We start from the raw sequence: 8,969 nt of genomic DNA on the forward strand, positions 1-8,969 counted from the left end.
TTGCTTCGACTTTTATCAGTTTTTCACCATTTTTGGTCGATTATATTTAGCGCCTTCTTCCGAATTCTAATCACGAATGAGAAAATTTATTCAGAAACAAGTTTAAAACATATAATGAGTGTTCAACTGAATATTTGTCCAGCTGCTAAAAACATAGCATTGCAAACAAAACAGCTATTTATAAATATTTTCCCCAACTAGTGGCACTAACACATTCGTACGTAGATAGGTCTATTGATATCAAAACTGCTTGGCGTCACATTATCGTCATTGTAATGACAGTGTGACAGATGAATGATAAAGATCAATATATATTAGCAATAAACTGAAACCAAACAAAATATCCGGTTTGTTTGAAACCTTTCGTATAAATACTGGACTGCTGTAGACGGCTATAGCGTAACCGCAGACAGGCGTTCCGGCTGAACGTCTATAGCTGTTGTAGCAATAAGGTCATTCGGCGTTAGTGTACAAGCGACTTATAATGTATTTCTGTTGGAAAGTTTCCGCAAAATTTTCGATCAATATGAGCGTCTGTCTGTGACATAACTTTACCATCATTAGTTAGCATCAGATTACTCTGCGCATTTTTAAGTCCCAAAAATGGTCCTTCGTTTTCAGATTTTGCTGAACTTAGAAATTTATCCTTTCACAGATATTTCCGACGAACACCTAACCTATGAGTTTCCGATTATTTGACAGCATTCATACCCAGCGTTTAAATCGAGAGTTTAACCAGGGGGAATCTATCTGTCAAATATCGTGTAACCGTGACCAGCATATTTGGCAACAAGGCGTCCGGTTGTTTTGGTTAGTGATGTCCGATTTTTTCAACTAATCGATTAAATGTTAATCGATTATTTTGTTCGGGCCCGCTTATCGGACACGATTACCTGACACAAGATATACGATTAATCGAGATAATCGATTATTTGATTGCGTTAGCCCTACGTTCAAAAATAAAATGTTAGTGCTGACCAACAGTCAGTTACCAACAAACTTGATCTCTAGATTTTACTGACAAATCTGGCAGAAAGCTCTAGAAATATTCCGTGGCCTACCTCTTGATTTCGATGTACGGAGCTGGTTCATCCAACAAGCCTATGATCGAATCTCTACTGCAAATTCTGTGTTAAATAGTGTAACACCTAAACTTTGCTTTTTTGCAGCAAAAAATATTGTACAATTTTACAACATATTAAAACTTTCTTCAAGACACTTTTTGACTATTCGGTTTGAAATCACATGATTTAATATATTTAATAATTCAATTAGCCTAATTCTTTATGAATCTTCGAGAAAGTATTTTTCCGATTCATTTAATTCTTCAGTTTTGCAATTGTGCATTTGTTTGCAAGTGATTTTGCTGTACGAAAAACTTTACACTAGATTTAAGTGATCGAATCCTACATCCTAAACATTAGGCAAACGAATCAATAAATAGGAACCACCATATAAATTTACTTGTTAACGTTTGAAAAGCGAGAAAAGAAACATTTATCTCAAAAATGCTAAACATTCGAATGACAATGAATGTACCTATTCCCTAGACACCCTGTGACGTGAGTAGGTGCCGTCAGTAGAACCATGCATCCTCTCCTATCAAGTGTTAGATTAGGAACATTTCTAGTTGGGGTCTTGGGAGCCGATTTCGTAAGTGCGTAAGTGCGAACAGCCCTTAAAATCTTTTTTAACTTCGTAGTCGCGACGCACAGTGGCCGGAAGCCGGACAAAACTCAAGTTCTAATTATTGATATTTTATTTTTTTTATTATATTCTAATGTATTGAAAAACGTGTTTTCCAAATATCAAGGCAATTGGATTAAATTTGAATTTTTGAGAGCACTTTAAACGTTGTTTAGTCATGTTATTTTAATGATTTTTTTCGCTCAGAAAGCACATATTGGGGTTTACTTTGACTAGTAAATACTCACCTAATTTTATTCGAATTCAATGCGATAGGTTGCATTTTGAAGATTAATAATCAGAATTGAATTTCGTGTTGAATGTTTTTATATAATTCATCATAACTTTTGTAAAATGTTTGAAATACCTATTGAGTGGTCTGAAAAAAACTTGTTGTTTTGCGCAAACGTGTGCTGTACGATCTGACCCATCGGTTCCCACAGGTCGCATAGTATGCATTTCATAGGAAATTTTCTCTACTTTTCGAATATTAAGGTCCCATTTTGCCCCTTTCTGCCTCGCTGAACAAAAATTTTAATTGAAAATAAAATAGTTTGAATGAAGGCGCATGGTGATTTGTGAAAGTTACGTTGTTTCACAGAAGTAGTTAGTAGTTTCATTCAATTGTTCTAGAAGAACTTAATTGGCTTACGTTCAGGTGTGCAAACAAGGTGAAATAAAACATATAATTATATTAAATTGACATGAATATTAAGTTTTCAAACCATTGCATTAGGTTTTAACATTTTACCCGTCATCGTCAGTATCATCATGACTGAAAATTAATAAATCTTCCACCTCTTATGTGAAAGTGCTTTTCGATTTGTTATTATGTCTAAAACTCGAAACTACCGGATCTGACGCAATTAGCAGCTCACGAAACATGTCACCGATAGTTCTCTCACGTGATCCTTTCTAGGCATTAATTTTCTCGTGTTTTCCGGATTGCTTTATTCATGCATTCCTGGGATCCTTCCGAAAGTTTGTCAATGAGACTCGAAGATTAAACGATTATTTCACATCCTTGAATTAGTAATTTGTGTACTGTTGTTGAACATCCATACAATTTTACGTAGGTAATAATGAACGGTAGCGTTGGACTTAAATTTTGATGCATCAATTCTTTCACCACTCGAAATCGTTGCTAGCAGCGTCTGAAATCGCTAGATTAAATTTAAATCGACTCCTGTTATCTCCAAAGAAAATTCTGCATTGGAAAAAACGTCTTGCTGTAACACCGTTATTGCTACTGCCGAAGCCAGCGTGCGGTTTGTCGACATGTAGACCAAGTTTGACAAAAAAATCTTTTTGAATTCGCTGTTTGATGCTATTGAGCTGATCGATGTTACCTGTTTTTAAATATTGAGAAGAGGTAATATTTCCATTTAATTCTACTCTGAAAATTTATTATGAAATTTAAGTTCAATATTCAATATTAAATTTAAATTCAATATGAAATCTGCTCTCCGAAAAAACTGCAAATATCGACAAATCAAAAAAAGTCTTCACACGGATTCTAAAAATCATCATTTTCAGATAAATTTGCATATCTGGTATCCCTGATTACAATAATACGATGGTGACACGTCACAAATTATTCACTAACGTATATAGACACTGTATTTTTACTAGTATGAAAACACATAAACAACCCCCTTTTGACCATGTTAAACGGACAAATTTTCACTTAGACTCAAGTTTTTTAAATCCATTAAAATGGGACCGTTTTGCATATTTCAACATATAATATACTGTATAGTTCGTTTCGAATGCACATTTCTCTTAAAAAAAGTATAGCGTGAAAAAAGGCAGAACAGGTAATTAATGGCAGTGGATTTTTTTAAAGACTGCTAACTACACACAACATTGATCTTATATGAATGAATAATTCTTTGTTTTCTACTCACGTATTCTAGTTTAACGTATTTAACATTTTATTTCCTAAATTAATGCGATGTATTAATTTAGCCAAAATCGATATCTATTTAAGTACTACATGATCGCCCCGCATAATCAATAACCACAAAACGTGCTTAACCCTCTAGTGCCCAAGTTAATATCTAGACGGGCTTCGGTAAAATCACTATGAATCATTATAAACACTTTTTAAATATTCATTGAAGCTTTTTAGAGGTTCGACTGAAGCCCGCCAAATGGCGGCATTGGGCACTGGAGGGTTAACAACTAGTTCGGGATATAGTCACGACTGTATGGGTTATCGTTAAACCATATGGATTATCATTCGTTTATGGTTATTGATTATGCCGAGCAGTTTTCCAACTGCGAAATTTAGCACACAATCGGCTGGTTCACATTTTGACAGTTTATACTGGTTTCCCATATTCGCTTCGCCAGAAACTGACTATACTGACACCGTACACCGTAATCATTATTATTATATATTTTATATTATATATACTATCCTCAGTTTCGCTGATGACTACTGGATCCTCAAACATAACAAAAGATGGGAATATGAATAAATAATGATATACATAAAAAGACTGCGACGTAATTTTAGCCGACGTAATTTAGCCGTAATTTTAGTAATTTTTTTTTTTAATTTTTTTTTTAGGGAGATTTTTTTCCAACTTTTTGAATTTTTGACACCAAAATTGAATTCTCCAGAAAAAAATCAACCTGATATGGATTTTCTGCTTTTTAAATGAACATTTCGGGTTTTGTCCGACTTTTGTTCGGAGACCCGCCACTGTGCGACGCCAAGAGCTTTGTTTGTGAACACGCAAAAAAAAGTTTAGTTTTCGATCGTGCGCGCATTATTATAATTTTGAATGAAATATCAACGTCGCAGCACTAAATCGAAATCGCGACTTTAAATATCCTTACGTGGGATGTAATGCGCTGTATAGCACATCAGATGCGCTATACAGCGCACTATTTGCGACGTAAGGTACAATGTACAATGTGCGGCATGCGAGTAAAATCAATTGTCGCCAGTCGACAACTACAATTTTCAACTAAATGGATAATATAAAATAAGTGAGAACAGAGGTTTCGAAACCTCTTGTGTTTTCTTCACTGCTGGCATCACCAATTTTCCCATTTTTAGACAAAGTTGAACTATGATCGAACAATAATCGGGGTCAACTATTCGATTATTCAATAATCGAAAAGTCAGTTATTCGATTAAAAATTAATCGAATATTTCCGCAAATAATCGATTAACTCGATTAATCGAGAAGTAATCGGACATCACTAGTTTTGGTTTTTGTCGTTTTGATTGAAGTAAAATTTAGTAGAATTGTAACGTTCTTTTTTAACGAAACTCTAGAAATCGCGGAAAACTTTTATTCATACTGCGTTACGTAGTGAAATTCGGTAGCAGCAGCCTGCAATTAGCTGAAAAACATGAAGTTTCCTCGTCACACAGGAAATCTTTTAAACGTCATGGACAGCTAGCTGGCATCTCTATCTCACTTGCTTTGCTCCGTTAGGAGCTAACATCACTGCGAATCCGCAATTTGCGGGCCCCATTGACAGATGCTATGTTATGCGTATGAAAAGTTGCGGTACACACACGCTGAGATGTTGGTCCTCGAAACATGGCGGGATGCCAGCTAGCTGGTCATGGACCAGAGTTGATCTGCAATAACGCACACATATATGAATTTTGACAGCAGTAAATCCCCCCTGGTTTAACCATTATTCATTGTAACAAAACTGGCAGCTCTGCTTAACTCTGTCAACAACAACTTCTTCGAATGCAAGTGCATCGATTGCATCTGGTGCGGTTTATTTTGCTTCGTTTTGTGTGAATAATAAGCGCGATATATCAGTGCTTTGTCCTTGAATGCAGCATAGAAAATAATAGTTGCATCCACGCTGAAAAGTGATCGAAACAAAAAATATTTTGCCTATTTACAGTTCAAAACAAAAAGTCATGAGATTCTCCCTTTAATATTGGGTAGTATTGGTATCCATAAGCTTCTGCTAGCGTAGTATGGTCAGTTTGATCAGAAACTTTGGTTCGAATACGGTGAGTTGCGTTTTGTTATTGTTCGGAGGCAGTACGTAATTGACAGCAATGAATCATTGTAGTTTAACATAATTTTTCTTGTTATTCGGATTTCTATATAGGGTGGTAGATTTTTTGAAGATTCCTCATTGAGAATGGATGACAATAATGCAATGCTGGACCCTATTTTGTCCGCTGAGGAAGACGACAGTTTCCGGCCGCTAAACACGGTGCCAGCCTTCAGGTGAGATCAACAACTCTTCTTCTTTATTAGTCATTTAGATTTACGCTTCATTCTGTTGCACTTCAATATCCATTCTATTTAAAAATATGTTTTCATTTTTGCATTCTTTTCATTTCATCCTCCTCCTAGCGTCATAACTAAACGATTCACAAAGCATTACGTAGTTCTTAATCGCTAGAAAATATTTCTATTACTCATAAAATCAAATTCGGGACGGATGAAAATTCGAGGATTTTATCTTATCGCTATTTCACGTACAATTCTTTGCGTTCTGATATCCTAAATATTCCCAAAGCTGTAGATATGAGTCATTGTCGCTATTTTTGAAAGGTGGTGTGTATTAATGTAACTGTATACAGGAAGGAAGTTTTCTATTTTATTACAACAATTCAACTGTTTTTTCTTCGCAGCATTCATTTACTAATTTCAAGCTGCATCTCGCTAACGGGGATAATTCTTGCTGCCTGCTGGCAGGATAGTCAACGATGTGAAGCCTACTTTATTATGCTGTATTTGAGGGCTGCATTCTGGCTGATAACTTATGTAGGTAGAATGGTTTCCAGTTTACAGTCTCCCGCTAATTATCCAACTTTATTACAGCTCTTTGATCGGTTCGTCAAAATGCGACACGAAAAACTACGGTTGGATGGATATCACGAGTTTTATAGATCTACTGCTCACCATCGTTCCGTTCCGCTGCAAGTGGTATCTCTATGGAACACGTTCTTACTGGCTGTGCAGGCTCTTCTCCAACATTATTACGGCGATAATTTCACTGAGAAGTGCCTGGTGGTGGGTCTCCTATCTCCAATTGTTTACATTACGATGTTCTGCTCACTCGAAACGGTTGTGTTGTCTTTTGTACATGGTACTTACATTGGTAAGACTACTTAATTACCTCTACACAATTATCCTGACCGGTTACATTTCTTTCCACTATCTATAGCAAAAGTACTGCGTTTCAACCGAGCTGCTGCAGCCCCGGATGCACTGCAGGGAAGCCGTGGCCAAAGCAGTGGTTCACTCGGGCTTACACAGCGGGGCTTGAGCACGACGGAGTTGTTAGAAAAACAAGCAGATTTAATCAATTATCTTAAAGATCATAACCTGAAGCTGAACCAGAAAATCATGCAAATGAACGCTCAGGTGCGAACAGTAACGTTTCCCAGATGAGCTGGATTTGTTTACGGTACGATTCATCCAAAATTCTGTTTTTTTTGTTGGTTTCTTCCTTTGCTTTTCCAATTTTCTGTAGAGGTTAGTTGTTAGAATGGTTGTCATGTAATTATTGTAAACCAGATGGTCCTGCTTTGCATTTCTAAGCATATCCTGACACGCTCGAATTTATTTGAAAATATTTTAGGAGCTGTGTGATTTTGGTAAATTGTTTTGCGTGTAGCAAAAAAAAAGCAGCACTGATTTGTCCACAAATCAAAAATCGAGAAATATAAAACTAGTTTGTTTTTACCGTAACGTTGGAAATTTATGTGAAAATTTTCTGAAGAAGTATCCGTAAGCTCTATATAAATATCCATTTAACTCAACCCTCGCTGAACGTTAAAAAAAACAAAACCCAAATTCATAGCGAAAAAAAACATTGTTGCATTTCTAGCCTTCGTTAAGGTGAAACTGGATGGTGGCCTTTTTCCATTCAATTTTGAGGTTAGGTTTCTTTTCACTTGACGATTTTGAGCGAAAAAATCTCAGCTCACAGCTAATAAATAGCGTTCGGATGGCTATTCTATGCATGCGTCAAAGTTTCCACACGTAGGTAATTCCAATGATTTCTCTCTGTGCTTTTACCTTAAACTATCAGTGTATATATTTTTTTTGTGGAAACTGTTGGAATGTAAAGCCAAATTAAACTAGCGCCTGATGAATGGCAAATTGCTATTATTTACATTTCATAGTGACTGCAGTTAAATGTTATTCTCAACACTTCCCCACAATTTGCACATTAAGCATATTGAACAATCTCCGATGCGTGTTCTTAGGTTACCTTTTGGTGAATGCTTCGGCTGGTTGATCTACACTCGGGATACATTGCAGCTTGACTCGTCCTCGCTTGATGAGATCCCGTATGAAGAGATATTTGATGTCCAGATGTTTCATCCTCTGGTGCGATCTCGGCTCCTCTGCTGCTAATGCACGGAATGCTATCCTCCATTATAATGAATGGTGTTATAACCACATCCAATTTATTAAGAAGTTTTGTTATCCACATCCCTTCTTTTGCAGCAGCACACAGTGCAATTAATTCTGCTTCGCTTGTTGATAGGCTGATTGTTGGCTGTCGTTTCGTTGACCACGAAACCAGATTTCCATAAAGTTGATATGCATATCCTGATACCGACTTCCTGTCGTCAGGATCATTTGCAAAATCCGCATCTCCAAATCCAGCTAATGCTGGTCCATCATTGTGTTTTGCATACACAATCTTCGTGTTACTTGATCCCCTCAAGTATCTCAGGATTCGTTTTAATCCTGACCAATGCCAATCTGTTGCGCAGTTTGTATACTTGCTTAGGGCGTTTACTGCAGCACAGATATCTGGTCTTGATGTTAATGAGAGATATTGAAGACATCCGATCATTTCTCTATATGGTTGATCAGTAAGTTCCCCTTCTGATTTCGACCATTTAGTGCTACTATCCAGAGGTGTCCACTGCTTCACACTCAGCCAATCCATATCTTTCGAGAAGTCTCTCAACATATTTCTTCTGAGAAATCTCGATTATTTGATTTTCAAAATCACGATTGATTTCCATTCCCAGAAAATGCTTCACTTCAGAAAGATCTTTCATTTGGAATAACCTTCCAAGTTTTTCTTTAATCCATAATATCTCATCTATGTTCTTGGCAATTAGCAGAATGTCATCTACATAGAGTATTAGGATTATACCCTTGGATTTCGATTTGTAGATGCAGCAATCGTTCTTAAGTGGAACAAATCCAAGTTCTGCCATAGCATCACTGAAACGTTTGTTCCAGGATCTACTTGCTTGCTTTAGGCCATACAAGCTTTTATTTAGACGAACAATCTGACTTTGTCCGTTTTCATTG

At 36.4% G+C, this 8,969-nt stretch overlaps 1 protein-coding gene across 2 annotated transcripts; it reads left to right on the forward strand.

Annotated features, from left to right (window-relative positions):
• The first annotated feature begins 5,370 nt into the window (after window positions 1–5,370).
• LOC129719122 (transmembrane protein 192-like) lies at window positions 5,371–7,379 on the forward strand. 2 transcript variants are annotated; one of them, XM_055670546.1, is made up of 5 exons: window positions 5,371–5,683; window positions 5,746–5,906; window positions 6,317–6,449; window positions 6,507–6,786; window positions 6,853–7,379. In XM_055670546.1, exons 2-5 carry the CDS (start codon window positions 5,818–5,820, stop codon window positions 7,077–7,079), a joined length of 729 nt encoding a protein of 242 aa, XP_055526521.1. In that variant the 5' UTR covers window positions 5,371–5,683; window positions 5,746–5,817; the 3' UTR covers window positions 7,080–7,379. The 2 variants fall into 2 exon arrangements, with proteins under 2 accessions (XP_055526521.1, XP_055526520.1); XM_055670545.1 differs by having other exon boundaries at window positions 5,785–5,906.
• The last annotated feature ends 1,590 nt before the right edge of the window (window positions 7,380–8,969 follow it).

Source organism: Wyeomyia smithii, chromosome 1 (genome assembly GCF_029784165.1).
Source record: "Wyeomyia smithii strain HCP4-BCI-WySm-NY-G18 chromosome 1, ASM2978416v1, whole genome shotgun sequence".
Taxonomy (NCBI): domain Eukaryota; kingdom Metazoa; phylum Arthropoda; class Insecta; order Diptera; family Culicidae; genus Wyeomyia; species Wyeomyia smithii.

What these genes read in the sequence shown, in the direction of transcription:
- LOC129719122 (XM_055670545.1), top strand. Translation starts at nt 5,648, where the DNA reads ATGGTCAGTTTGATCAGAAACTTTGGTTCGAATACG. An exon ending in GAAACTTTGGTTCGAATACG is followed by an intron (nt 5,684 to 5,784) that starts GTGAGTTGCGTT and finishes ATTTCTATATAG; the next exon opens with GGTGGTAGATTTTTTGAAGA. An exon ending in AACACGGTGCCAGCCTTCAG is followed by an intron (nt 5,907 to 6,316) that starts GTGAGATCAACA and finishes TTTTCTTCGCAG; the next exon opens with CATTCATTTACTAATTTCAA.